The sequence below is a fragment of the Morchella sextelata genome (assembly GCF_020137385.1).
Source record: "Morchella sextelata strain SCLS chromosome Unknown scls_6, whole genome shotgun sequence".
Classification (NCBI taxonomy): Eukaryota; Fungi; Ascomycota; class Pezizomycetes; order Pezizales; family Morchellaceae; genus Morchella; species Morchella sextelata.
In genome coordinates, this window is record NW_025408621.1 from 1,828,419 (window position 1) to 1,855,988 (window position 27,570).

The 27,570-nt window shown below is 49.7% G+C and overlaps 8 protein-coding genes across 8 annotated transcripts; 5 read left to right on the forward strand and 3 right to left on the reverse strand.

Annotated features, from left to right (window-relative positions):
- Positions 1 to 413: 413 nt before the first annotated feature.
- Positions 414 to 2,808, forward strand: H6S33_011594 (uncharacterized protein; the record flags this gene model as incomplete). Its single annotated transcript, XM_044842973.1, has 3 exons — positions 414 to 468; positions 544 to 1,819; positions 1,875 to 2,808. The coding sequence occupies 3 exons, from the start codon at positions 414 to 416 to the stop codon at positions 2,806 to 2,808; spliced, it is 2,265 nt and encodes a 754-aa protein (XP_044696362.1).
- A 503-nt stretch (positions 2,809 to 3,311) lies between these two features.
- Positions 3,312 to 4,471, reverse strand: H6S33_011595 (uncharacterized protein; the record flags this gene model as incomplete). The annotated part of the gene is made up of 3 exons (XM_044842974.1): positions 3,312 to 3,946; positions 4,015 to 4,248; positions 4,429 to 4,471. The coding sequence occupies 3 exons, from the start codon at positions 4,469 to 4,471 to the stop codon at positions 3,312 to 3,314; spliced, it is 912 nt and encodes a 303-aa protein (XP_044696363.1).
- A 602-nt stretch (positions 4,472 to 5,073) lies between these two features.
- On the reverse strand, positions 5,074 to 5,905 carry H6S33_011596 (uncharacterized protein; the record flags this gene model as incomplete). The annotated part of the gene is made up of 2 exons (XM_044842975.1): positions 5,074 to 5,588; positions 5,674 to 5,905. The coding sequence occupies 2 exons, from the start codon at positions 5,903 to 5,905 to the stop codon at positions 5,074 to 5,076; spliced, it is 747 nt and encodes a 248-aa protein (XP_044696364.1).
- Positions 5,906 to 6,475: 570 nt separating this feature from the next.
- Positions 6,476 to 9,726, forward strand: H6S33_011597 (uncharacterized protein; the record flags this gene model as incomplete). The annotated part of the gene is made up of 13 exons (XM_044842976.1): positions 6,476 to 6,532; positions 7,127 to 7,172; positions 7,231 to 7,271; positions 7,351 to 7,380; positions 7,914 to 7,918; positions 7,981 to 8,160; positions 8,339 to 8,365; positions 8,434 to 8,483; positions 9,046 to 9,085; positions 9,308 to 9,340; positions 9,402 to 9,436; positions 9,526 to 9,557; positions 9,643 to 9,726. 13 exons carry the CDS (start codon positions 6,476 to 6,478, stop codon positions 9,724 to 9,726), a joined length of 660 nt encoding a protein of 219 aa, XP_044696365.1.
- A 2,430-nt stretch (positions 9,727 to 12,156) lies between these two features.
- H6S33_011598 (uncharacterized protein) lies at positions 12,157 to 14,209 on the forward strand (the record flags this gene model as incomplete). The annotated part of the gene is made up of 3 exons (XM_044842977.1): positions 12,157 to 13,450; positions 13,526 to 13,639; positions 13,707 to 14,209. 3 exons carry the CDS (start codon positions 12,157 to 12,159, stop codon positions 14,207 to 14,209), a joined length of 1,911 nt encoding a protein of 636 aa, XP_044696366.1.
- Positions 14,210 to 19,433: 5,224 nt separating this feature from the next.
- Positions 19,434 to 21,105, forward strand: H6S33_011599 (uncharacterized protein; the record flags this gene model as incomplete). Its single annotated transcript, XM_044842978.1, has 5 exons — positions 19,434 to 19,929; positions 20,002 to 20,043; positions 20,109 to 20,393; positions 20,474 to 20,656; positions 20,729 to 21,105. 5 exons carry the CDS (start codon positions 19,434 to 19,436, stop codon positions 21,103 to 21,105), a joined length of 1,383 nt encoding a protein of 460 aa, XP_044696367.1.
- A 689-nt stretch (positions 21,106 to 21,794) lies between these two features.
- H6S33_011600 (uncharacterized protein) lies at positions 21,795 to 22,967 on the reverse strand (the record flags this gene model as incomplete). The annotated part of the gene is made up of 1 exon (XM_044842979.1): positions 21,795 to 22,967. The coding sequence occupies one exon, from the start codon at positions 22,965 to 22,967 to the stop codon at positions 21,795 to 21,797; it is 1,173 nt and encodes a 390-aa protein (XP_044696368.1).
- A 3,124-nt stretch (positions 22,968 to 26,091) lies between these two features.
- Positions 26,092 to 26,408, forward strand: H6S33_011601 (uncharacterized protein; the record flags this gene model as incomplete). The annotated part of the gene is made up of 3 exons (XM_044842980.1): positions 26,092 to 26,108; positions 26,175 to 26,309; positions 26,387 to 26,408. 3 exons carry the CDS (start codon positions 26,092 to 26,094, stop codon positions 26,406 to 26,408), a joined length of 174 nt encoding a protein of 57 aa, XP_044696369.1.
- Between the last annotated feature and the right edge of the window lie 1,162 nt (positions 26,409 to 27,570).

Here is a 27,570-nt window from a genome sequence, read left to right on the forward strand (position 1 = left end):
ATCGTTTGGTCTTGGAACACGTACTCTACTGCCCTGCAACACCGCCATAAAAAGAGGGGCCCGCTATCTGATGGTGGGGATGCTTCTGAGTGGCTATATACAGCGCTGTAGGAACACTGCTAGGCTTGATTTTCGATAGTCGGGATGCCGTATATAAATATTGACCCCGGAGTTGTTGCTCGTTCGTGCCGGCCTAGACCCCGCCGAGAGAGCGGGGGTTCCTGTTCCCCTCACCAACCCAAGGAGCGGGCAGCATCCTCCGCGTAACTGCTTCTTACGCATTTGCTCAGCGCCAATTTTAGAGCAGACTATGAAGGCTATATAAGAACAAGGCCGTGTCTGCCCGCACGAGGGACCTCCCAACCCAGTCCCCCAAAAAACCTTTCACTCTTTTCACTCCAGTCGTTCATTTAATGAAACCCGATTCACCGCTAGCCCTCTGGGCTCTGGCAGGCCTTTGTGGCACTGGTATGTGCCGACCGCGAGTGCGTTTTATTCTTACTTACCTGGGCCAGTGCTAACATCACCACTGATCACTCGCAGCCTTGTCGATCCCGCTCGCCCAAACACCATACTACGCCTCCCGCTTCCCCCAGCACCCGCAGAACCTTGGGTATGGCGGCGACTACCCAAAGTACTGGCAGGGCGAGGCCTACAACCCCGAGATTGCCCCCGGCTACAACGGTCCCGCTGCTGCCGTTGCCCCCGAGACCGAGAGGAAGGAGCAGCGTCCTAACTTCACCGATACCAGGTATCCGGCCCGTGAGGCCATCAAGCACTACTCCGGTAGTGGCTTCCCTGGAAGCGGTCCATCAGAGGATTCTGGCAACGGCCAGAACATCAAGATCACCAACGACACCCCAAGTGACAATGACAAGAGTTATACCCGCATCACCAAGGGCCCCGGCGTCGGCCTACGCAAGAAGAAGGCCTCTGGTGCCGCTAAGGCTACCGAGGATGGAGCGGAGGAGCCTGAGCACCGCTCTGGCGGCCTCGAAGATATCGCTGATCTAGCCACCCCCAGATTCGACGGCAGCATCCCGTCCGAGGAGCAGGAGGAGCAGGACGGTAACTGGGGCTCCTTCACATATGGCGTCGTCAGCGACTCCCTCGTGTACCACGACCCCTATGAGAACCGCCATGACGAGTTCGAGCGCAAGACCGACGCCCTCTCGAAGATCGAGAGGATGATGGGCAACAGTTTCGTCGGCTCCTCCGACGCCGTCGAGAAGCGTTCTTTGGGAAAGCGTGACTGGCCTGAGCATATCCAGGAGAAGGCACTCAAGATGATGGACAGCGCGGCCACCATGCAGACCAAGGGGCAGAAGACAATTGACAACGACCCGCAGTACCAGGCGTCCTTGAGGGGCCAGGAGGCCCCCGCCCCCGAGCCTGCTCAGAACGCCGGTCCAAAGAACACCTTCCCTGTCGGCCCGAACTCCAAGAAGGCACAGGCCGCACAGGCTCCTCCTCCCCCTCCCCCGCCAGCTCCGGCTCCCCCTGCAGAGAGACAGCTCGGCTCTGGAGGCGGTGGACTCGTCCCCCCGCACAAGGCCGGGAAGCTCGCAAAGACCAAGGGGCAGGATCTTCCTGCTCTTGGTAACCCAACACCTCCCGAGCGCCAGCAGCAGCAGCAGCCTTCCCAGCCTATGGGCCGTCAGCAGGGAAACATGCCGAACCAGGGCAAGGGCAAAAACCCACAGAGACCTCAGGGAAGGCAGCCGGGAGCACAGAGGCCCAAGAACAAGGCCCAGGGAAAGCAGAGGCCCCAACAGGAGCAGCCTAACCTCATGAAGCGTCAGATTGCCGTACCTGCAGGGTAATCTTCACGAATCCTCACTCGGACGTGTTAAAAAAAATGCTAACATTGACAGACCCGGATATCCCCCCGGAACAATGATCACCCGCATCACCCGCCCTGCCGCCGCCCCCGCCCCTGCAGCTGCAGTCGCAGTCGCAGCTGCGGCCGCGCAAGCCCAGGCTTGCGGGCCTGCTGATGGACAATGCCGGCAGGTCAGCGACGGCCAAGTCCAGGCCTTCCCGATCTCCGCCCAAGAGGCGCAAGCCCAGAAGGTTGCTCCCGTCCAGTTCGCCACGGTTCAGCAGGTTGCACCGGTCCAGCAGGTTGCACCGGTCCAGCAAGTCGCACAGGTCCAGCGTGTTGCTCCCGCGCCCGTCCAGTACCTCGCACCGGTCCCAGCCCCAGTCCCGGCCCCGGCCCCGGCCCCAGTTTACATCCAGCAGCAGCAAGCTGCCGCCCAGGTCGCCGCCATCCCGGTGACAAGGGAGCAGGTCCAGCAAGTCAACTACAACGCCATCGTCCACCCCGGTGAGGTCATCTGCCCCCAGGGCAAGCCGTGTCCGCATGCCGCGCCTGTCTTCGAAGAGAGGGAGAGGACCTTCCTTAAGCCCGTACAGAAGGTGACTGAGGTTGAGGTTACCCGCGAGGCTGTCCGCGCGGTTCCGAAGCTCGAGCCGGTCGAGGTGACCCGCTATGTCGATGTTGAGAAGGAGGTGCAGGTCGAGAAGGTTGTTGAAGTGTGCGAGACCTGTGTTGAGAAGCAAGTCGAGGTCCAGAGGCCGAAGGTCATTGAGGTCTGCTCTGAGTGCAGGGAGGTCGTTGGTGACTGCAGCTGTGCGGGGGGCGAGGGTCATCATGAGAGCTTTAGTAAGTCCGTTTCGAACGGAGAGGAGACTATCTCGTATAAGAGCGATGAGGGAGATGCGTACCTGGCGGGACCAGTGAGCACTCCGGGAGGCTTGGAGGCATTCTTCAGACAGAGGATGCCAGAGCACTTTGATAACTAAATATCTGTCTGTACCAGTGAGCTGAGCTTATCAGCGAGTAGGGTGACGGTGAAGTTATAGATATTAGAATTTGCTTTTTTATTGCCGGATGAACTTATTCTTTTGAAAAGGTCAATGATATGGGAGATATGATGTTATAGATATCAGTCACAGCTGTAGAAATCATAGAACGGACTGCATGCATGGAGGGGGGTACCGCAGCTTTGTTCTCGGTGTTTTTGTCCCCCTCTCCATGCACACAGTCTGTTTTGTCATTTCGTAAATGGTCTGTTGAGTGGAGTCTTGCCGCATTGTGTGTTTCCTTCAAAAGATATTTCTTTTCATTTTTGGCTAGTATGCTTTGTATGAGAAATGATAACGAATTGTATATTGTCTCGAAACAACGAGCTAGATTTTCCCAACCTTGAAATAAAAAGTAAAATAAAACCCAAAGAAATACGAAAAAAAAAAACCAGGTGGTATCTTATAACTAACCCAAAACCAGAGACCCAAAACCTCAAACCTCAAAACCCATCCGCCTCAAGCCCAGCAGCACTCTCATCTGCCAACCTCTTATCATTCATATCCCACCACCACTTATGCGTCGGCTCATCGATCCCTCTATCCTCCCACGGCTTCGGCGACAAAATATAGTGCACATTCTTGACCTCCTCATCCCTCCAAATCTCCTTATGGCACCACCGCAGCGTCTTCAGCGCATTATACGTGTACGGCAACGGCGCCCACTGCCCCGCAAACACATCCGAGATCAACGACTGATCCGAAAAATCATAGTGCCCCGTCTTCTCGGGGTCCAGCAGCGCGCCCACAATCCTCTCGTAGATCTCCATCGACGGGCTAACGACCTGGAGGCCACCGTTGCACGTGCCGAGCCCCGTGCTCGCCGGCGCGCCCTCGCGCTGCGCCGTCTCGGGGTCGCCGTGCTGCGACGTGAACCCGCAGTTGGACGGAACCCAGTCCGAAGGGTAGTAGCTCAGCTTCATGGGGTTGCACACGCAGGCGTGGCCCGCGGCGAAGATACGGTTGCTGGCGTCCAGCGGCACGTCCATGAGCTCGTCCATGTTCTTGAGGACCAGCATGTCGGCGTCCAGCTGCACGACGCGCTCGTACTCGATTAGGGAGAAGGGCTGGAGCTTGCCTGTTGTTCGCCTTCGTCAGTGAGTGTCAGGGAGGGAGGGAGGGGAGGGGGGGGAGGGGGGAACTTACTCCAGCAGTCGTAGAAGCGCGGGGTGTTGCTGAAGTCCTTGGATACCCTGGGCAGCAGGTATTCGATGCGCATCTTTGGGATGCCGCGGCGGTCGAGGGCGGCGTGGCCCGCGGGCTCGAGGCTGTCGGTGTACAGGACGAGCAGCGGGTATTTGGTGCCTGCGCGCTTGAATGAGTAGTCGAGCAGCAGGAGGCCGCTGAGGTATTTGGTGTTTGTCAGGAGGACGGTCCAGACTTGGTAGATGTTAGCAGGGTTTGGATCACGGCAGCTGCTGATGGCTTATGGCTGTATGGGGAGGTGCTGCGGATATGGGGGTATGGCTTTTGGCTCGAGAGCTCGAGTACTTTGGGAGGTACATTCGAGCTGGCAAGACCTCGAGACTATTGAATGGGTAGGAGAGAGGGGGGGCATACCTTTGGGCGAGTCAACGACTCGTTTTCGAAGCTCGGTGGCCATTGTGCAGAATCGGTATAAGCTAGTTTGTCAATGGAGACGAAGAAGGTAGTATAGAGGAGGGGATTCAATCGAAATGGGAGAAGGATCTTGAGTTTATATACCAAACCTTTGAGTTAGCGCGGGGCACAGAGCGGGGTAAATTCCTGCGGATCAATGCATGCAAACACGGCAGCGCGGGATAATGTATAGTTCGGCATTGTATGTATAACAAGCTAATCTCGGTGGTTCCGGTAGTTGGGAGGTTTTTCGTTTTTCGCGCTGCATTGCAATTGGTATCGCTCGACAGGGTCCACAGGGTCCACATGCTCGCTTATCGCGGAATGATCGATCACCCTTGCTTTTTTGAGCACCGAGTGAGAATGTATGAAAGGGCGTCTGTACATGTCTAGAAAAAGAAGAAATATATTTAATTTTTCGCAAATTGAAATAGGACCCGTAAATCTGAGTGATCAAGCCACGCTTAAGCTGCCTTCCCCCAAACATCAAGTTTACCAAATCAGACAAGAGAGAGACCCCAGTACCAAACAGAAGAGGAAGAAAAATACATGTATGTCTTTTTGATGCATTCCATCTCGATAGATTCGAAAATGAACATGTAACCCTTAGAGAAGCCACATGATGATTCCAGCAAAAGACAGCAACCCAACGGCATTCAACTCAGCAATTCCCCCAGCTCCCCCTCTCTCCGCCGTGGCCGTAGGCTGGTCGGTAGCAGTCATACTTCCCGTGCCAGTAGTAGTTGTAACACCGGTTTGAGTGGCAGCGACCTTCCTCGTGTACGTGATATCGAAGGTCTCCGTGACGTTTCCACACCGGGCATCGGTAGCCGCTGGCACCGTCGTGTAGGTAGTATTGCCATTCATGACGGTGTAGGTCGCATTCCCGGAAATCAACGGACACGCAATACTAGTCGACCTGGAGATCATGGTGGTGACGATTTCGTCAACCAGGGTAGGGGTGGGAGTCGATTTCTTGGTGCTGGTGCTGGACACGGAGGTGAGGACTCCATAGACTGATGGGAGCTCTGGGGCACTGTTCCCAGCGAGGTCAACCCCGGCGGAATCGCAAAGCCCGTGGGCGTAGACGAATGAGCGCTGGATTGTATCCTGGTCCTTACCTGTTGGGCTCCGATGTTAGCGGCTGCAGTGGGATCAAACGCTGATGAGTGCAGATAGACAAATGGAAACAGGCCGGATACGCACATTTCCCGGAGTTCAAGACACACTCAACAGTGGCTTTCATGAAGGTGAAGTCTTCACACAGACAGGGGACTCGTGTTGGGTCAAGTGATTTGTTAGGCCCAACACAGTCGGTGATCCCAGAATCAAGGACGAGGTCAACGCATTCGATGACACAGTCCGTGGGACTGAGTGCGTCTTGCGCAATGATGCCGGTGACAAACGTGAGGATGAAGAGGAACTTGGGGAGCATCATTTTGCGTGGAGTGGATTGGCCGAGATGAAAATTAATGAGGCCAGATGGATAAAGCTGCGAAACAAGATGTGAGGGAACTAGTACTGAAATTAGGAGATCGAGGGATGTGTGAAGGAGTGTGGGGAAGTTCGGAGAAGGGAAGGATGGGAGAGGGAAAGGGGGCTAAAGAAGGTAGCAGGTTGGCTATCGGAGGGGAGTCTGATGGGCACACACATCCACCATCCCACGTTTTTCTTTTTTTCACTAGCAGGAATTGCAGTGATAGGTCTGCGCCAGACCGTACACAAGATCAATTCAACAAAGAGATTTAATATAAGCCTGCCTTGGCTTTAAATTTCCTATTGAGAACCTTAACCGGTTTGCACATACGGCTGGATAGCTGCAGAATTGCACACAAATGTCCACGTACCAGCTATCAACAAACAGAGATAGATATAGAATATATTTATATCATTTAGCCCTACGAACGTACGTGCTCATGGTTTACTGAGAACATGTGCAGAGGCCGGAGACATGGAGCCTGGCCAGTCCCTAGTTGTTGATCGAAAGGCAAGACATGTAACCGCTAGAATGACTCAGTTCAAATTCTATGGTAAACATAGTACTTCGAACTACCTCAGAATCAGAGTATACAGCTTAGTAAAAGTCCAATTCCCTAGCGAGCTAGGAGGGGGTTGGAGGATACAAGCCCCCGTTGGCCAGTGAAAAACCAAAAGCTTCCACCAACAATACTCAAGGTTTGGACCATGTAAATACATGTAGCTGATACTAATAAATGACATGTGCAATTAACCGAGATCTACTATCTCCTGTCATGCACAAACCAGCAGCCCCCACAAGTCGAGGCTTCTGCACTTGATCCCGGCTCAGGTGCATGTACTACGGTAGCACCCGCTATTCCATATGCATTGACTGGAGTATCTAAGCTTTTACAAAGCTTATACGACGGTAACTGTAGGCGTCGTCCTTATGCCAGTACAATGGCATTAGTGTGGCTCATGCGGGCAAGAGATAATGAGCTCCAGAAAACACGGCTCGTTATATAATCTGTTACCCTCCTGATAAGTTTCATTGACGTCTACTCTGTTTGTGCTTGGTCTCGTAACTCGGCCACACATTGGAGTCATTTACCCCAGATATATTCTCCCACCAGAATCAAATCAGTATCACCTCAGAACGTCTATGTCACTGGACTGTCTTTGCATCCCTTTGGTGGGATAGCAGCAAATATATCTCTGTCTTTTGATCTTGTTGGGGCCAATTTTATGTTAGTTCCCCAGAACACTCCAAAGATCGATATCACTGACAAACACATCAATCACTAGCTACTAGCTTCCCTAAACCCGGGAAAGCAGCGGTTCAAATAGTCCTCTACCTGCCCCTTTCCTTCCTGCTCAGGGTATTAAGGATTACGATAATGGCTGATTTCGGTGTCTTTATATAAGAGCCTTACGCAGCTGAATAGGATTTTAGACGTATCCTCTTGATCAATTGAATTACCTCATCAGCCCAGCTGATTTGAGTATGGTTGCACCAGCCAATGAGAAAATATTTACCCCTGCGTTTAGTCTCTAACCCTCGAGGTCTTCTTGGCGCAAGACGTTGGAGAGGGGGTTACCTCGATTGGCACCAATTGACTCCTTTCATCCCTATTGATTGCCGGCAGTGGTTGTCCCTTCGTCTGTATTCGGGACTTGTGGCAACCTGCGGCTCACCACACAAAATTCACTGCCTAGCTGGAAGCGGCGGTCGGCGGTGCAAAATTGTCTCCACTCGTCACGCAAAAATCCTCAATCGAGTAGTGCTTTAAACTATCGTCGTTAGATTTTGGTTCATCACGACGCTGTTTCCACGCTAATAGGCCGTGATTCGCGGGAACAGACGAAGGGATGTCCCCTCCAAGTGATTCAACACCAAAGTACTGTGGAGTTAAGAGAGACCTGGATTTGGAATAATGAAAATAAATCATTGCACCGATCGCAAGGAATGTTACAGGGATATTCAATAGTTGAGGTGAGCGAGTGACCGTCTATGATCTTATGCGCTCCAACCATTGACATGGATGTTCCAAACAGACAGAAACAGCCCGCATCCACCTACAAAATCCAGCCCCAAACAACATACCAGATCTCACACCCCAAGAAACCGGCTTTAGTTTCGAATTTTCATACAGTCATCCATAAAATATTTTGCTCGGCCGTGTTTAGACCGACCTCTCCGGTGCTACCGGACGCCTTAAGGCCGTCGTTTGTTTAGTAATTGGGCATGTTCCAGAAGGATCCATGATGCAGGAACGCCGTGACCCGTGCTTCCCTGTGCCGACAACTATCCAAATTGGGAAGCGCTAGGAAGGCGAGTGATTGTTTGTGAATGGGAGTACTTCACATAACAACAAAAGCATTGTTGTGCGTGGTTTTAACGGTGTGGTTTCAGTTACAGATGGACTGGGGAACGGAGGAGGTATTTACCGGGATTTTCTGGCCTCGTGGTTGGAGTTGAAACCCCCTTAACCTGTGTTTCTCGTGTAGGATTAGGCTAGCCTTTCACCAGCTTGATGTTATGAACACCCATGGCATACGTTGAGGTCGCCATAGGACAACTCCAAATCTATTCAAAACAGATATAACCAGTTTTTCAATCATCCTGAAACTCGTATTAGAGTTTGCGTCGGATGGAGAAAAGATCTGTTCGTTCTGTGGAAACCTTACTAAAGCTTAAAATTTAGACTTAAGCTTATTATCCAGAAAGCTTCTTAAATAAACCCCGAAACCTTACTCGTTTACATCTGCAACTTAAGCTTACGATAAGAAAAGCGCGAGAGACCGCATCTCCTCCCTGCTGCAGTTATCAAAGTCGCCGAGACAAAAGTTGCCATCTGGCCATCTGGCCATCTCGTAAGGCTCTACAAATAGGTACATGTGCATGTGTGCCTTCACTACACTCCCGCCCACAAGCCATCGTTGCACAAACCACTCACTGGACCGGAATGTGCAAAAATCTAATCGAAGTCCCAGAACGTGTAACTTTACGGCGGCTGTTTCGGGCATCTCATTGGCCAACAGCCCAAACCTCGCCTCTTTCTGACAGCGGATATGCAACCGGAGGGCTGGTACCCTAGAGAGTCTAACTCAAAATTTAAGCCCTGTGTGGGAGTGTGGTGGCTTACTGCGGTACTAACGGGTGGGTTTATAACTGCTCTAACATATTTTTAGATGCTAGACGGTGTCTTGCTGCTGCCTGGTGACAGTTATTTATTACCTGAGGGAGGTCACTCGAGTGCTCATTCATGAATAAATGGTCTAAAGAACCCAACGTCGCCCCCATACGTTTACCTGGGGTTCTAAATATTACTCAACTCACTGCATCTTTCTACTGGAGGCTAATCGTGAGTCGTGATACTAGGATAGCACTTGGGGCGATATATGGCGACGAGAAGTAGAGTTGGATGCATGCATGCATATTATTTCACTGGGCCAGCCAGCGGTTAACATGCCAGTCTAGGAGGAAGGGAGCCAACCTCTGCTCTACCAGGTACAGGAACCTCATCTCATCACCGTTTTAACGACAGCCAATAGGCAACCTCCTCAGTTACTGAGTCTTCTGTCCCCGCATTATCCTAGTTCTGTACTCTAACCAAGCAGGACCGTGCAATGTTGGTTATCGTCCCTCCCTTTCTCCTCAGTCCGACTTTCCGCACTCACCCGCACTAAGTACTGATCTTCTCATCCTCCCAGTAGTTTTCCATGTCTCAAACAGCAATAACGCACGCAATCAAGTCGCCTATTGCCTTGCCCTGTCTTGCCGTATTTCTATCTCATTAGGAGTAAAGCACATTTACGAGAGGGCACAGACCAAGTGAATACCAAGCAGCCGCCATGCCTACCGGCGCCTATTGATCTCGCCAAATGGGAGGGACACATCATGTGAAAGCGACTGAGGGAAATAAAATCTCAAGGCCATCCTATTAGTTACTTGGCCGGCCATAAGCAACGGCATTGCTGGCAGATAGATACCCACTTGTATTCTATATCCAACTGGCGTGGAATTAAAGACGCACTGCATACTAAGAGCAGGCCAAGCAAGATAAACAACTTGATAGTACTAGGCAGCACATCAAACACCTGAGCCAATTCCCTGGGAATGGCCCCATGGTAGCACAGTACCAGCTTAGTGAGGAAGGACAAATATTGAGACATATCTATGCCAAGCATCCGTCACAAAAGCCTCGACATTCACAGCGGTTGGAGCCTCGGTTACTCAAGTGTAAATGCTTCAGCAAGGAACAGTAATAAGAGGTGTTAGTTATTGCACTTTTCTCCCAGATCGGTAGAGACAGGGGGTCCTGCATGAATACAGTTGGTAGGTGAGGAGGAAAAGAGGAGGTTGCATTAAGCGTTTCTGGCTGGGTTTTAGCGAGGGTTCCTTTTGACAGCGGTGGTGGTATATAGGAGGGTGAATATCAAGTTGTTGAGGGGGTACAGAGACAGAAGGCCTTGAAACTTGTGTGGTATCACAACGAACCTCGAGACGTTGGAGGTGGTGGGTAAAATATCAATATCACACAGCTTCACATTGTGCCCATAGTTCATACTCTGAATGTTTAGGAGAAATGTTGCCAGTGAAGAAGTAAGGAACCGGTTTGCTCTAAGGCCCTTTTCTTGTAGGATGATGAGACGAGCGTCCCAGGGAACGTTGGAAATGTTAAACACTTGCTGCCGGAAGAGTGAAGTTGAACGCGAAGGAGAAAAGGTAGGAGAAGGAGTTGACGGCATTCAAAAGTGAGGACTCTTCCGGATTGTGGATCTGTATTCGACGCCCTCGAAGCCATCTTCTTTGTTGTTTCTTCGCTTCTATCAACTATCCACCGTTCTTTCTTTTTCTTTTCTATTGACCGCATTGCATTACCGCTGGCACGCTCGCCATCTACTTTTGGTACCATCGCTCTGGCAGCGTCTTTTTCATCTTTTTGAGTACCTGGCACGTGAGACAACAAACAACATAATTCGACATCCCACGATCTCTTTCTTTTTTCCTCCCGTTATTCAAGTCCAGGTAGGTTAGTTAGGGGCACAGTTGTATTTGAATTCTAAGCGCCCATACTTTCCCATCCCATCTCTCGTCGACCCCCGCGGGCCAATTCTCTGGGTTGTTAGAAGGCGTGGAAGGCATATCTAGGGAGACACTTCCGCTCACATCGATCTTTCTTTCTTCCATAGAGCATCTTTGAGAAGGTTCATATCCGGTCTGCATATATTGTTCTACAGCTACTGTTTTTTATTTCTTTTCTTTTCATTTCTTTTCCGACCCGACAGTGAGTATACCTTCTTTATCCATTGCATCTGTGCATCTCCGGGTATCTCGTCCCGCATGCAGGCAGCCCTTCTTTGTTTTCCGACCCAGACCCAGGCATGTGGACTGGGATTCTCTTTTGTTTTGACACGATGGGTGTGTATGCGATGAGCATACTACATACATACATTCGGCATGATATCATCACTGAGATCTGGAGTTGAGGGTGTTTTCTAGAATCTATGCTGACATGCAACCGTTCTTGTGTGCGTAGGAAACACCAGCTAAAGCCTAAATCCGAGCGGACTTGTTACTCTGTCCTACTTCGTGCTACTGTTACTGCTGCTACGACGACGACGCTGATCCACACAGCACCCTCGTACACACACGTGCAGGTAATTTTGGACTGGTTCCAGAAACACAGTGAGAAAGGAAAAGGAAAAGGGAAAAAAGGAGTTTAAGGAGTTTAATTCTGCCTAGCTACCGCTACGATACCGAGAACTAGACTGGCTCAACCACTCAACAGGAGTACCACTCACGTACCCTCGCTCTGAACACTCAGGCAGTCAGACTTCAGTCTAGTCAAACGCTCAACCACATTAATTAATTTGTTTATTCAACCATAGCCTCAATAATAATATCCACCGCTTGCTTGCTTTGCTCGCCCGCTGTCCCTGCGTGGGCCATTACAGATCTGTCCTCTTACCAGATCCCCTCGTCCAATCCCCAGGCTGAAGGAGAATCCCAACACGTCCACCCGCATATCACTCACTCACACCCCCCACAGTAACTGCAGCCTCCTGCTTCTTCGGGAGAGTTCCTCCACACGGAGTCTCTGGATAGAGAAATTAAACAACCGCATTAGTTCGCCCACCACCACCACTCACTCGTCTCAATTTTAATTCCCACACATCCTAAAAAAAAAAATGTTGAATATGTCATCTCCCTTGGCAAGCTTCGCCATGAGCACCGAGTCCTACACCGAGTCCTCAAGTGGGCGTCGTCGTGAGGAGGCGGCGGAGAAGGAGGAGAAGGGCACGGCTGTATCGGAAGCCTCCTATATTGTTAATCCCGTCGGCACCTCTCTGCACCCTCCCCAAGCTTCTTCTCCCTCCACCACCTCCACCTCCACCTCTACTAATCCTCCTCTTCCCTCGACGACTACTTATTCCGCCGCCCCCCCTCAACTGCATTTTGCCGATGATTGCAAACTCCCCTCCACACACTCGCCCAAACACACTCTCCACACCATTCCCCAGTCCGCCACGGCAACAGCCTTCCTAAAATCCCCCTCATCGCTCAGTACTCGCCGCAAGCCCGTGATAAACCCCCTCAGTGTCGACAACATCCCCCGCCAAACAATCCTCAAAGCGCTCGCCTCCCAGCGCACCCCAATCCCCGTGAACATTGCCGCAAACCTCTCGAGCGCCATGTCACCCCTCTACCAGCCCATGACGGGCCCCTGGTCAAACACACAGAACGACGACCAAGAAGACGGCCAAGAGCAGTTCAGCGACTGCGTCGAGCAAGTCTTTAGCCCCCCCGCAACAGCACGCTTCATGCCCCCGGGCGGCCTCCAGAGCCCCTGCTTCTACCACCAGAGATTCGACAACGCCGTCAACGTCGACCGCGTGCTCGAGGAGATCGCCGGCGACGAATTCACCTCCCACTCACGCCTCGTGCAGACGGCCCTCGGCGTCCGCGAGGTTGCACGACAGCTCCAGAGACGCACCTGTAAGATGAACGTGAAGAACGTTATGATTGTGACCAAGGCGCGCGACAACCAGCTGGTCACACTGACGAGAGAGCTCGCTCACTGGCTCATGAAGACGCCGCGCTATGGCGCCGATATCGGCGTCAATGTCTATGTCGACAAGAAGCTGAAGGAGAGCAAGCGCTTTGCAGCGCAGACGCTCGTGGAGGAGGACCCGCGGTTCAAGGGAATGCTGAAGTACTGGACACCCGATCTTTGCTGGAGCAACCCGGAGACATTTGATCTCGTGCTCACGCTCGGCGGTGACGGGACCGTTCTCTTCACCAGCTGGCTGTTCCAGAGGATCGTACCGCCAATCTTGAGTTTCTCGTTGGGCAGCTTGGGCTTCTTGACGGGGTTCCGGTTCGAGAACTATAAGGAGCACCTCAACAAGGTGTTGAATGAGGGGATGAAGGTGAACATGAGGATGCGCTTCACCTGCACGGTTTATAGGGAGGAGAATGGGCAGATGAATGAAGGGGATCAGTTCGAGGTCCTAAATGGTAAGCTTACCGGCCCCCTTGCCTCCCGAGGTTAATCACTCCACTTCTCGGAGCACCGGCTAATACTTCATGCAGAACTGGTCATTGATCGTGGCCCATCACCATATGTCTCCAACCTCGAGCTCTACGGTGACGATGACCTCCTAACCGTCGTCCAAGCCGACGGTTGCATCTTCTCCACCCCAACTGGTACTTACTCTCCTCCCATCTAATCTCTGACCCCCTCTGAATAAAAAACTAACAACCTAATCCACAGGCTCAACCGCATACTCACTCTCCGCCGGCGGCTCCCTCGTCCATCCCGACATCCCCGCCGTCCTCCTAACACCAATCTGCCCGCACACCCTCTCCTTCCGCCCCATGCTCCTCACCGACTCCATGCTCCTCCGCGTCTCCGTTCCTAAGAACTCGCGCGCAACCGCATGGTGCGCATTCGACGGAAAGGGCCGCATCGAGCTCAAGCAGGGCGACCATGTCACCATCGCAGCATCGCAGTACCCGTTCCCCACGGTGCTGAGCAAGGGCAGCGAGTGGATCGATAGTGTCAGTCGCACATTGAGGTGGAACACGAGAGCTGCGCAGCAGAAGGCGTGGGAGGGCAGCAGCGAGGAGGAGGAGGAGGGTGCACAAGAGGGAGGACAGGGGAGGGAGAAGGTTGTCGAGTGGGATATTGATACGGATAGTGGGTGCTATAGCGATGGTGGGAGTGGGAGGAGTAGCCCGTTGAGGAGGCAGATGAGTCTTTTGGGATTTACTTAGGTGGTGTTTGGTTGGGTTAGCTTTGGGTCTTTTGTCTTTTTCCCTTTCCTTTTGTTTTTAGCTGCGGGTGTTTTTGCTTTGGGTGCTTTTGTCTTTTTATTATTATTCTGGGGCTCTTGTGGTATTTGGCTTGTTTCTTTTGTCCTCGTCTTGCGGGTTAGGTATCCACCTCTTATTTATATCTCTTTTTCCTTTAGTCTATTATAGTCTGGGTTTGTTTCTTCTGTCCATTGTTTCTCAGTAGTTTACTGGCATTTGGTATTGAATGCCGCGCCATGAGGTCTTACTTTCTACTACTACATTTTATCCTTATATATTGTCTTGTCTCTTATCGGGCTTTTATTTGTCGTGGGCGTTGAGTTTAAATTCCTTTGATATAATGTCTGTGGGGAGTATGCTAGGAGAGGTTTTAAATGGTAAGTAAGTATGGTCTTATCCTAGGTTAGGTTATGAGAGTTGCTTTTTTGTAGTGTCTACTGTTTATATGGTCCGTTGGTTATTGTGCTGCGGCCGCCAATCATTGGGGTGTGCTTTATTTGTGCTGGGTTTTTAATTGGGTCTAGAGTGGGGATGGGGGGTATTGATTGATAAAAGATAGGTAGATCGAGAAGATCTGATAGTTAGCTATTGCTGTTGCTTTTTTGATATTGCTTTTTATATTGGAGGAGAGGTAGCTTAAGCTTAAGCTTAGAATCTGATAAAACATTCCAATTGGCCTTGAAGCTTCCAGTTCACAATGTCTTGGTATCTGTCGTTGGGTTTTGTCGTGTGTCTACTCTAGGATTCTGCTTGTGGGCCCACGAGATAGAGTGCAACTACTTCGCTCTATTGTGCGAGATCAGGATTGACTTGGTAGATGAAGTATAGCATCCTCTAATTGATGCTCTAATGCTATGGATATCTTCCAATTGTAAGAACATAGTGTCGTTTTTGTTGCCGTGGGATCGTTATCATTGACAGTACTAATCAATCAGTACGAGGCCGGCAGCACCCTAGAGCCTGCCCGGGAACTCTCGAACGGAATTGAGCACGAGAAGCAAGTAGCCTTGCAAGCAGAGCATGGTCGGTAACCCCAGCTGCTTGATGGGCAACAACACCACAACTACCATTACCTCATTCCATCACGAGTTTGAGCTGAGATGCGACAGTCCCCGGCACGGCCCCGATCTTCCTATAGTACCCCCCTCATGCAGACGGGATTTTTTCCCGCGGTAGTAGGAGTTGCGGGGTGCTGCTTATCACCCAGTTATCGGCGGCGCACGCAAAACTCGGAGTGGGATTAATTAGTTGGGCTAGTTAGTTGGGGAAAGGCGTGCTAACGTGTTCTGTGTCGGGTCCTTTTCTCGGGATCGGGGATGCGGGGAGGGTTGTGTGTGGCGGTGGGACGTGGGACGTGAAAGAGATGGAATAATATATATCCGGGCGAGAATTCGAAGGGTCTTGAGGGGTTTGGTGGGGTGAGCCGCTAGTGGGGGCGTGACATGCAGCATGCGGGTGAAGTGATGTGGGAAAGCGTTACCGTGACAATGGTTTGGTGATATGCAGCTGCAGGTAACTACCAGGAGTGTTTGTTAACGCTGATCTGATCGGCTAGTAATTAGTAGAAACCAGCCAGATTGTTAATTACTAGCGTATCATGTGCCATGCAACAATTGGAGAGAAAATTTTCAGGCTTGTTTGCTTGCAGGCCAAATAGTTGAGAAAGGCTCGCGTGGGTGTCTGATTGACCAAGTTCAAGGCGGCATTACTTTTTTGGCATCCATAGCAGAATATATGATAGTGGTGTGACTGGTCAATGATCGATCTGACTGGAAAGATTGGCCCGCTTAACACACCATCGCTAGCCATGAATTTGTCTAGGTACACAATCTAGACAGGCCAATCAGATGAGGCTGCGTTGCACGCGAGCTAAGTGGAGAATTTTTTGGTTTAAGAGTAGAAAACACCTCACGGCCTAATTGCTGGTCTTAGTGGATATAAGAGCGTGGCCTTATTAGGTGCTCCTACCCTCGATATGATGTCCTTAAAGACCTTTTCCTTATAGCTTGCGAGGTTAGATTTTAAAGATTCTCTGGTACCAACCTTTTAACCTCTACTAGCGATTTATGTGGTATTTTGGCAAGCTTAAGCTCGAAATATGTCAATTCAAGCCCTTTGAGCTCATATTGTATGACTAAAGTCAACTCTAGTCCTTAGGCTTCTCTCGGATCCAAGCCTGCAGTATCAGTCGTGGTCCACTCTAATTCTCATGATATAATCCATGAGATATTTAGCCCCAACAGTTGCATTTTTTGTCGGAATAACACAATAGCTGTTTATTGATAGGTTAAATGATGACCGAGTTTTGATTTCTGACTGTCCATATCTCGAAATTATGTGACCTTAGCGTTACGGGATAAACTCTTTTTGTACATAATTCGCGAAGCACACTTGATGAAATAAGATGTGCTTCATCATGTGGCTTTCCAATATGGAACTCCAGTTATTGAGGCATGCAATGAGAGGCCAACCTATTTCGTCACCTACGTTAGGGCAATTGCTGTCTTGATACCGAGGCTCGGTATTGGTCGATTAATCTTTCCATGTTTCTCTGATTTATGTCTCTTCTCTGTGCTTGATTCTAAAGATCCAATGCAGTGACTGGCTTGATCATATTATATCACTCGAACTGCTATGCAGTTGTAAAAAGGTTAATTACCGCAGAATCGTTACTTATCCGCACACTATTCGGGTATTTAACTTCCATCAAGAATCCAAGGCTAACCCCGTCCGCTGAAGTATTTTCTGCAGGGTCGAATGCCACCTGCCATACAGCATTAAACCTTTTTTTTCCGTGTCATACAAACTTTATGACGCTGTACAGCTGGAGAAGTATGTATCTGGTGAAAATTTCGAGGGGACCATCACATAAGCATGAAACTCATCTATGTGAGTAAAATGGTACTGAGTCCGTCTGTCTTGCTCTGACCGCTCGCTAAGACAGAGTATACGTATCATCCTTCGTGTGCATGCGCGTATAGTGTAGGTACACATGTCCTGTGGATCTATGATGTACTAGATGCATTTAAATGCATCTATACATGAAATACATAATATGTGTGTTTTTAGAGGTACCCATGATCATGTAGTGCAATAGTCTAAAACCCCCCAGGGTACCCAAGAACTCTTCAAGGACTGCGGGTAACCACAGGTACAGTCTTGAAGATATCTTTATGCAGCGTGCCGAATCTTGCTGGGTACGGAAAGCCACTTTGACGACGTTGATTCTCCCTCGTGTCAAGGACAGCACTTACAGAAGAGTTTCCCGTGGCTGCCCATTGCACGGTGGCCCATGCCGATGGCATTGCATCAGTTCGGTCTGGATATCCAGGTCCTCAATAGAGTACTGTTTGTTGTCTTGGGTCGGTGAGAACGGATAGCCGTGGAGCATGGTGGGGTTTGATAGAATTGAGAGGGTTGAGGGGTTTGATCGCCAGATGAGGTCTTCCGGCCTTGAGGCACCTATTCGTGCAGCATCAAGCTGGGCTATTTGTTTTGCTAGATGTTAAAAGGTCGTTTGTGATGAAAGATAGAGCGAAAGCAAGCGTATAGGAGAAGGTTAAGTAGGGAGGACAGGGAGGAAGGCAGACGTGAAGCGGTGTAAAAGAATTGACCACACGCTCGTGTGAGCCCCCTTACGCTAAAGCCACCGGCTGAGCGAATGTGCGACAATTCAAACGTATAGAGCACTTAATTGAATGACGTGTCAATTGCAAAAAGACACACAGTGGATGATATTTTGCAATACATCTGGAGCTCTAGTTTTCCAGAATCTTCAGTCTTAAGAAATCATCAACCGGCCAGCACATCACGTTTGAAGTTTAGTTCATTCGAACCTGGAGCCATGGCTGAAAACAACACACATGCCATTCGAACGAACCAGGTGGATAAGAATCATTCCAAGCTATAACGGCGGCTGTGCATGCGACTAGCTGGTTGTGCATGATGATGTTGCTTTCAACCGATCGCAACGAGGTATGTACAGAAGACGTTGCTCGAGATAAATATGCTTATTATGCTATTTAGTTTAAGCTGGGTTCATAATGTGACAAGAACATTTGAGAATCTCTGTGGTGAAGTCTCAGCTAACGTTAACTACTGGAAAACATGCCCCATTTGTTCCCCTTCCATCGGATTTACATATCCAGGAAGAATATCGCCTCACGATTAAAAGGCTATATAGGAGCTCATAAACCTCAAGTATAATTTCGGGTACTTGTTATAGCACTAGTTTAGCCATCTCACTGTCCATGAGGCCTCAAATTATCAGTGGATGAAGTATGAATGTTGCTCTGATTTTCACCCCGAATCCTATATGCACGCAAATAGCTGGTACAAAGAGTTCTTGAATTACTCTAGTAACCATCACCACTAACAATATCTATTCTCAATTAAGATCGATGAGTACTAGCGTTCAATAGAATGTATCAACTATAGATATCGATATCCTCTATGAAAGTCCCATACTCATTAGGGCAATATACTGACCCGGCACTCCAAATTACTCCTTCAATGAGGATGCCTGGCGATTGTTCTTTTATATAGATATCATTTGAGAAAGAATCCAGGGAAGAACTATACATATTTGGGAAATACGCAAAATCATGTAAACCAATCATTTCCATTCTGGGACAATGTCGTACACACGTAATATGTTCTTAACTTCTCCACTCCCCTCCAGTTGCCTCGTACCCATATGCAATCCATTGCAACCTAGGCTCTTAAAAGTGCGTATCAAAGTGCCGTCGGGAGACAGCATCACTTTTTCAGGTACCCATCCGACCTGGAAATGGTCTGTTCGCGGGGTCAATTATTGCATGTAGGGATTCGAATATTATTACTTTAGATATGTAGCTATAGTCTGATTTTTATAAAATCAGGGAGATTCCCCGGCTCCATATCCTGGTGTGGTATACATATAATGTATTCCACGTATAGTTTATAAACATCGCACCATCGGGCCTTGGCTTCGGGTTAATTGGGTTGGGTTCCTATGAGAAAGGATTCTAAAAAATCTTAAAGACGTTATTACCCCAGGGGCAAAGTCCCAAATTTCCAAAACACAGCACCCGCTAACACCAAATGCCCAGTATTTATCGCAAAGACCTGACTGACCCTCCTCAACATGACCAACCCACTCACCATACTTTTTTCCACAGTACCTCAAAACCAAACGAGAAACACAATGAAGCAGAAAATCAAAAACAAAATCGCAGCAATATACGAGCTCTCGGGGCTATCCAGGATCAACCTCACCCTGGAACCCATCCGCCAGAAGCTCTTCTCCTCGACCGACCAGATATCCACACTCTTAGAACTATGCTACTCCCTCGCCCGAATTTCCCCCGGCTGGTCGTCGAGCTCCGGGTTTCTGCAGGAGAAACACTTCCAGCAATCGCCCATCAAACTCAAAATCAAAACCCTGGGGAACAAAGTCGTCAAATTGATGCTGCCTGCCAGCACGCAGAGGAGTCCTGGGCCTTGTGTTCGGGAGGGGTACCAACTAGGAGATGGGTGTAACTTTAATGGCTTCATTTCCATGTTACCTGAGAGCTGCCGTGACATCTCCCAGAAGGCTAGTCCACTGGGGCTGGTCTCAATGCTGTTTCCGTATGGGAAGACAGAGGAGAATATGAGATATGTTGCATGCTGCTTCTGGATTTGGTTATGCGTTATTGACGGTAAGCAATGGCGGGCTCCCTCATGTTCGAAAATATTGACTTCAATCTAACGCCCCGCCCTGTCTACTACAGATCTGACTGAACATCTCGTTGGGGAAGAATGGGAACAAACCGGTTCGTGCCCCCACCAGCCATACGCATAAAAGAAAATGTACAGATAGCTGACATCTGAATATTAGAATCCGACCTAATGCTAGTATTCAACACACCCAGAGATTCCATGGACTGTCTTTACTACTTCAACAAAGACAGTGACGCCGTCAAAGTATCCCACGCACTCCGCACCGTCATCGACGAAACCTCCATCTACTACCAATCCGGGGTCGTTTCCGCTCCATGGAAAGTCGCTTTCAACAATGCAGTCAAGGAGGTCATCGCCGGGTTCAAGGCCGAGAGACCGCTTCTTTCAGCTGACAGAATTGAACTGTCTGACTGGATGCCCGTGAGGATGATTACAATTTCTGGTATATAATCTTAACTGTTTCCTTCGTAATTCCTCCTTTTATCTAAACTCTCCCAGTACTAATAGTGTACAAATAACCAGTACGCCCATTCATGATCCTCGCAAAGGCAAGCCTAAACCTCGACCTCACAATGTCCAACTTCGGCAACCCACTACGTGAAGACCAAACACCAGCCTCCGACCACCGCCGTGGCTACGATGCTACTCTATCAAAGGTTGAACGCCTCCTCCAACTCATCATGGGCCTCCAAAACGACATCCTAGGTAATATATCCCCAAACCTGCCCCAACCCCCCACCCCAATTCCACATTCACAGCCAACTAACCCCACCCTAGGCTGGGAAAAAGACTTCACCCTCTCCAACCCGCTCAACGCCATCCAAATTCTCATCCTGCACGGCGCCAGCCCCACCACCGCCTTCGCCGACGTCGTCGAGACGCACAACGAGCTCGTCCGGCAGCTCTTCCACTACGGCGAGCGCGCATGGATCGAGTCGCTGACCGCCGGCGACGACATCGGCGGCCCCGGCACCTACACGTACGGCGCGACGGTGCGCTCGAATCGCAGCAGCATTGCGAGCTTCATGGCGGCGCCGAGACAGAGGCTGATGCCCGATGAGGACGTGCAGAGGTATCTGGAGCTCATCATGGGCTTTGCGAATGGCATGGCGAGCTGGATGGCGGTGAGTAAGCGGTATGCGGTCTCGGCCTGACGGGGCGGTTGTGGGTGGGTGGTTGTGGGAAGGTGCTGTTTCCTTCTCTGGCTAGATGGCGAAGCTGGTCTGGCTGGTAAAGGCTTGTCTTTCGTTTTCTTTTAGTCCGTTTGGCTTATTGGCTTGGGGGTTAAAAGTTGTCTGTCGTAATTTTGTTGTCCACGGCCAGCCCGGTTTGGTGGCTTGGTCTTAATTGCTCTGTTTATGTGGTATGTCTCTTTTATATACACATGTAAATTTGATATAACTGTCGTTACCGATGAAGACAAAATACAAAATATTTTGTATTTGATAATTCTGCTTTGTGTGTGTTTTTATGATGAGATATCTGTATGTAACGTTGTAAACGTGCACTACGAGAGTTAAAACAGCTTTGTTCTGTCCGTTCGAATTGATGAGCTGTAGCACTGTATTGTTCTATAGCACGTACATATTCTGCCCATTTTCGTGGGGGCCAACTTGTGGGTAGTACTAGCAAATTCCTTGTCAATTAGTAGATTATTATCCCAATATATACCAACCCTACAATATCTTGCCCCCATCAAAGCTTCAAAAAGCGTCAGCACCAGCAATTCAACTAACTAAAACACCCAACCCACGCACCCAAATATCAGCAAAAAGAACTTTTCAATTGATTAACCCCTACCTACAAAAAAAAAAAAGACAAGACACCCCCAAATCTACTACCCTCAAGTCTTCCTATACACCCTAACCATAAACCTCATATTCTCCAACTCAATCGGATACCTCAGCCCCTCCGGCAGCCTAAACCACTTCGCATCCTCGCCCAGCACCTTCTCCCACACGTCTCCTGCCAGCAACGTATGATCCAGCAGCATCCCCATCGGGAACGTCTTCCCATTCACCAACACCGTCGAGTAACTCCCCGCGCTCTCCAGCACCAGCAGCAAGCACCCAGGCTGCACCAGCTCCTTGAGGGAGAGGAAGAAGTTTGTCGTTGCGGCGCGCGACTGCGTGTACAGCTCATTGGTGGTGAAGAGGAGGGTGATGAGGCGGGTGGTGGGCGGGATGAGCGGCGTGTCGCGCGGGGTGAGGATGTCGTGGTGGTGGAAGTCGACGCTGTAGAGGGTGGGCGGGATGTAGGCGGCGCGCGTGGGGGTGGGGGCGGTGGTGAGCGCTGTGGTGAGGGTGGTGGTGATGCTCGTCCAGTCGGCGATGTCGATGGCGGTCATATGTAGTGAGCGCGAGGGGGTGGGGGTTGTGGCGGGTGGGGAGTCAGAGGTGAGGGTCAATGATTCGAGGTCATTTTCGAGGCCTTTCGCCTCGTCTGGGCCCTCTCCAGCCTCTTCGGGCTCCTCGCTCACTTCCTCATCGCCCGTATTCTCCCCGGCCTTGCTTCCCTCTTCCTTTGCAATTGCAGGCGCAGGCGCAGCTGCCAGTTCGGCCCTCATCAAGCTCTTCACCGCCGCCGCGACAGCCACAACCTCCGCACCCGCACCTCCACCAATACACACAATCTCGACTTTCTCCTCTCCCTTGAGCTCAAACACCTTCCTGAGCGCCGGCGACAACTCCAAGAACACCTCGCGGTAGCACAGCGCCCTGCTCGGGCTCCACCGCACCACATACGCCTCGAGGTTCTCCTGGGCGCCGAACGCCTCCAGGAAGTCCCGGTTGAACAGATGCGTCTTCACCTTCTGAAGCAGCTCCGGCAGCTGCGGCGTGAACAGTGCGTTGAACGCATGGTGGAAGAGGTCGAGGATCTCTTGCGATTCCTTCGTATTTCGCGGGGGTGGGGGCGCGCGCACAGTGGGTTTGTATTTTGGCTTGACGGCGGCCTTGAGCGCTGACTTGCGGGAGCCGCGGCGGCGGTCGGAGGGGGTGGGGTTGTTGGTTGACATTGTGGATGGCGGGGTGGTGGTGGGGGTGGGGGTTTGGGAGCTTGAGAAGTATTTTTTTTTCTCTTTCTACAAGCGGTGAACTGGATCGCTTGTGGGATTTTTACATAACCCGCGTTTTATTTGGGAACAACCATATCGATCGTTCCTTTTGGTGGCCTGAATTGGGCCTGGGCGAAGTCAACAATGAGGAAATCGTATTGGAATTGCAAAGCTGTGAGAGGAGGAGTTTGCGATAAGAGAAGACAGGAGGACATCAAGGCTCAATTAAGGTCCTGAATTGGGAAATGATATATTTGCTGACTAACTAATGATTATATGGGACTAACTAACCTGGGAGTTGAATTGAAGATCTAGGACACCTTAGGCTTCCAAATTCCAATTCCAGCTACGATTAGAAATGATCCTAGACCATGGAGATCCTCTGCAATTGCAAATTCTTCATTTTAGTCGTCCGTGGTATACAAAGTCAAAACCAAAGAGAATCCCGTGGCTTGCCCTATCACAGAAACATACCCGTAAGGTTAACAAATAGTGTATTGAATCTCACAGTTACCTGAGGACTTGAAATGATTGGTCGATATCGTAGAGACGACGATAACGCATGCAGGCCTTGCTTGATAGATGATCGAATGGCCCTTAAGTTTGAAAGCCACGCATAATGTAATGTAGAGTAAATGACTTGATTGATTATAGAGGAAAAGTTCTCGGAGTACCGTCATGTCGTGAACTTGAAGACATGCCAGATAATCTGATATAGCTGTCAACTTCTCTCTAGCTACATGTATGAATACAGTGTTGCTAACCATTGACTAACCCTTATCGGCAGTCTCGTAATCTATCCTGACACCTTTGGTTTTGTTGGCCGAGGCCTCGAGCTTCAACTTCAAGCAGTGTCCCCAATAATGCTCGGACCGGCAGCTAGAGTGTCTTCTGCCTGACGCGTCATTCTGTCACGTGCTCGCCGGTGGAAAGAAGCTTTGTGTGAATAGAAATAGAGCACATCAGAATATCATGTTCGCCGGGATAGGGAATTACAGAGAAGACGCGGAGGGAGCTCCGCGATGTGGACTAGGGGTCTAGCTGACTGTGGATTGAGAGGGCCGGCGCATAAACCTTATCTTCTAGATCTGGCGGCACAGGCACAACAGATATGCTTATATTGGCTGTGGATCTCGTTCCTGAATATCGATTATTGGCATGTGGCTAGGAGGTTTAAGCTACGTGGTAAACAATTGAAGACATCGTTCTATTCTCATTGGTATTTTAGAGCTGTTTTCTGCCGTGCTCTTTCCATTGTAGCTGCTGAGTACTTCAAGTTGTTTCAACTGACATCCACCATCAATTCGATTCTAGTCCTTAGATCACAGCCCGTTTCGGGATCAACTAGGATAAAGACTTCGATGTTAGGAAGCAATTGCAAAGTACAAATGCCGAGAACAGGGCTCGTTATGGAATACGTATACATTCCAGAGGTTTGTTGTATAGACCCATATCCATGACAAGAGGGCAATGAGGTGTGTACAAGCTCAAGTCCCCCCAGCCTGGTAGCAATAGAGGATTCGACTCTAACAAATCAGTTGACGTCTGATCCAAAGCATCAATGCGTCAGCACACCTCGCAAAAGCTGCACTTCCCATTACGTTTAGTTTTCTGTTTATCCACCTCCTACCTTCTCTATCAGACGAATTATCTGTCCAGGCACGCGCGTCGTCGGAGCCTCAGAGCAGTCCAAGCATTGTGAACCAAACCAGCCTTGGCAGCGCAGCTCAATAACAGGATTCGTAGTTCTCTCTCAACAGGTTTTGTGCACTTCCGCAATGTTAATACGAACACCCCCTTTGAGGATTTTCGGTATCACGAGAAGCTTGTTATGCAAGGCAGAGAGGAAGGCACCGTGCTGGAGGTGACGATCTCACCGCCGAATTCCGGAGATGTTGAGGATTGGTTATTGGTTGCAGTATTTCAGGGAAGTCTCACGATTCCTGAGTATGTACCTACTCTACCTACATGGGGCACGTAGCTAGGCCTAGGTAGGTGGAATAGTACGATCGATTACATGGAGTTTGGTATCTACCTACTTGCTCTGGAGTAGAGCACAGTCTGTATCTGTCAACATGCTTCTACTTCACCTCCATGGGTTTTATGCATGCCCAGAAGAACGCGCGGATGCCAATGTTCTTCATGCAAGAGATCCAGATGCCATGAACATGTGGCGCCATATCCACGAAGAAGATCAGTAAACGTCCGCCGTACATGCCCAGACATCTTCAACATGTCAGTCAGCCCGACAAGACTACTAAGAAAAGAAACCTTGGGGGGTTCGTCTTCAAGGGAGAAGAAGGGAAGGGAAAAAACTTCACCAAGCTCCCGGGTTCCACGCGTCCGAAGTTGGTTTCCAAGACAACCAACCAACTTTGTGCAAAGGACCCGGCTTTGCAGAACCCGAGATGGAGTAGTGTGATAGTGATTGTTAGAGTACTTTGTATGTTGGGTCTCTCCTTTGAGTGTCAAAGGCCGACGGCCCTTCCCCTCCTTGCGTGCTATGTGCTTGCTTGCGTCTTGGAAAGGCTGCGCTGCCATACATCCTCTACGTATTTCGAAAGTGAATATTAATCACGAGGCACACTGTGCGCAACATCCGTCGGTACTATACTTCGCAAAGAACGACTTCTCTTGCAAGGAAAAAACGTTTGTGAAAGAATCAATTTCTTGAGAAGAGCTCCCAAATAAGTTTGACTGTTCCTGGAATTAAGAATAAGGATGACGTCTTGCCAATCATGACGCGTTACATAAGAACCGCCACATGCTGAGCCACGAGATCTGCCCGACATAGCCGAGAAAGTGGGTGTGGCGGTAGAGACAGGGGGGGTTTCCAGTCTAGGTGCTATGACGTTACCGTTATCCAGCAGCAGCCAGTGGAGCCTACAGTAAGAGAAGTGCTAGTTCCTTGCTATCCACAGGATTTTTTCGGAGCTGTCAGCCAAATACATAAAGAAGGGCTCATCCTCCACTGTTCTTTTCTTTCGGTCAATTCAACAAGAGTTTTAAACCTAAGTCTACATTCCACCTATCGAACACCACACATCCACTCACTAACTAAACACTCAAAACCTAAAACATCACAATGGCCTTCACTGCTTCGTGAGTTTTTTTTTCTCTCCTTTGGCTGACTAGCTGGAATTTCTGCTCACATGCGCTCCCCCTCAGTGATATCTGCAAGATCCTTCTCGCCATCCTCCTGCCTCCTCTAGGTGTCTTCCTCGAGCGCGGATGCACTGGTGACCTTCTGATCAACATTATCTTCACATGTTTGGGATACCTGCCCGGTATCATTCACGCTCTGTAAGTTCTTCTTCTTCCTATTTTCATTTTGCTACTACTATTCTAGGGGTGCAGGTTTACTAATGTTATCATTCCAGATACATCATCTTCAAATACTAGACCAGCGTTCCCAAACCATCGTCCGTACCCACCACTCGAACGATAAAGGCGTATTCAGCATGGCATAGTTTGGGGAGGGAATTTTAATACGATAATCCAGCAGGCTGCTCATCATACGACCAGCCTGTGCTGGGAACACAAACACACGTTCTCTTTCTTCTTTTTCCTTTTTACGTGGTTACTTCTTCATATCCTTTCTCGATCTTGTTATGGACGGCTTTTATCTTTCGGAGCGTGAAATTCGGGGCTGGGTTTTGGGCTTTTTTTTTACTTTTATTTTTTACTGGTAATTACTGGTATTGGGTTTTTTTCCTTTTGTATTTTTGTATGACTGTAATGAACAGAAATGATGCGCTTTTACTTATTTTATTTATCCCAATTCCTGTGCACGAGCTGTTATCGTTATCGTGTGATTGTGCTGGAAATAATAATAAACCCTTTGTTAATTTCAGCCGCACAATGCAGCCATTAAAAGCCCTATTAAGGGTGCGGGCGGAACTGATTTGAAGTTTGAAGGAGAAGACACTAGAGCCTTGAGGATTATCTCTCCCAGCCAATGGCTAAACTGCACTTCCTGAACCAGTGGAACATGTCAGGGATTCACAGTTATGCTCTGTCTATCATCGATTCTTCAAGCACGGGCTGTAGAACGGTACCTGCTGCAAGTAAAATAGCTAGAAAGACAGAGACCCTGTAGAGTTAGGCACTCGGAGTGCACGAGTGATCGTATCGTGCAATCCACATGGCTGGGTTAGGGTTGCCATGTTGCTACGGCCCGCACCCGACTTGACTTTACGTATGAGCCAGCCCCCCCTGGAGCTAGTCTCGAGGCAAAAGGGAAGGTTGAGAAGAAGAGGAAGAAGAAGAAGAAGAACTGAGAAGGGAATCACCCTCTGTCTCTCTGTCCTCTCGATATCACTGTGACCTCTCTGTCCTCTTGTTGTCTTCTCACTCCTTTAATTCTCTCATCTCATCTCCTCTCCTCTCCTCTCCCTCTTTTCATCCCCAATTGATTGTTGCATCTCGGCTAGATAGAGATAGGGACTGGCCAGCAACTGAGACATCGACACCCCCCTGCCTGAGCTTGAAGAAGAAGCAGCAGCAGCAGCACTATCTGAGTAGCAGTAGTAGCAGCAGCAGCAGTTGTTGAAGAAGCAGAGCA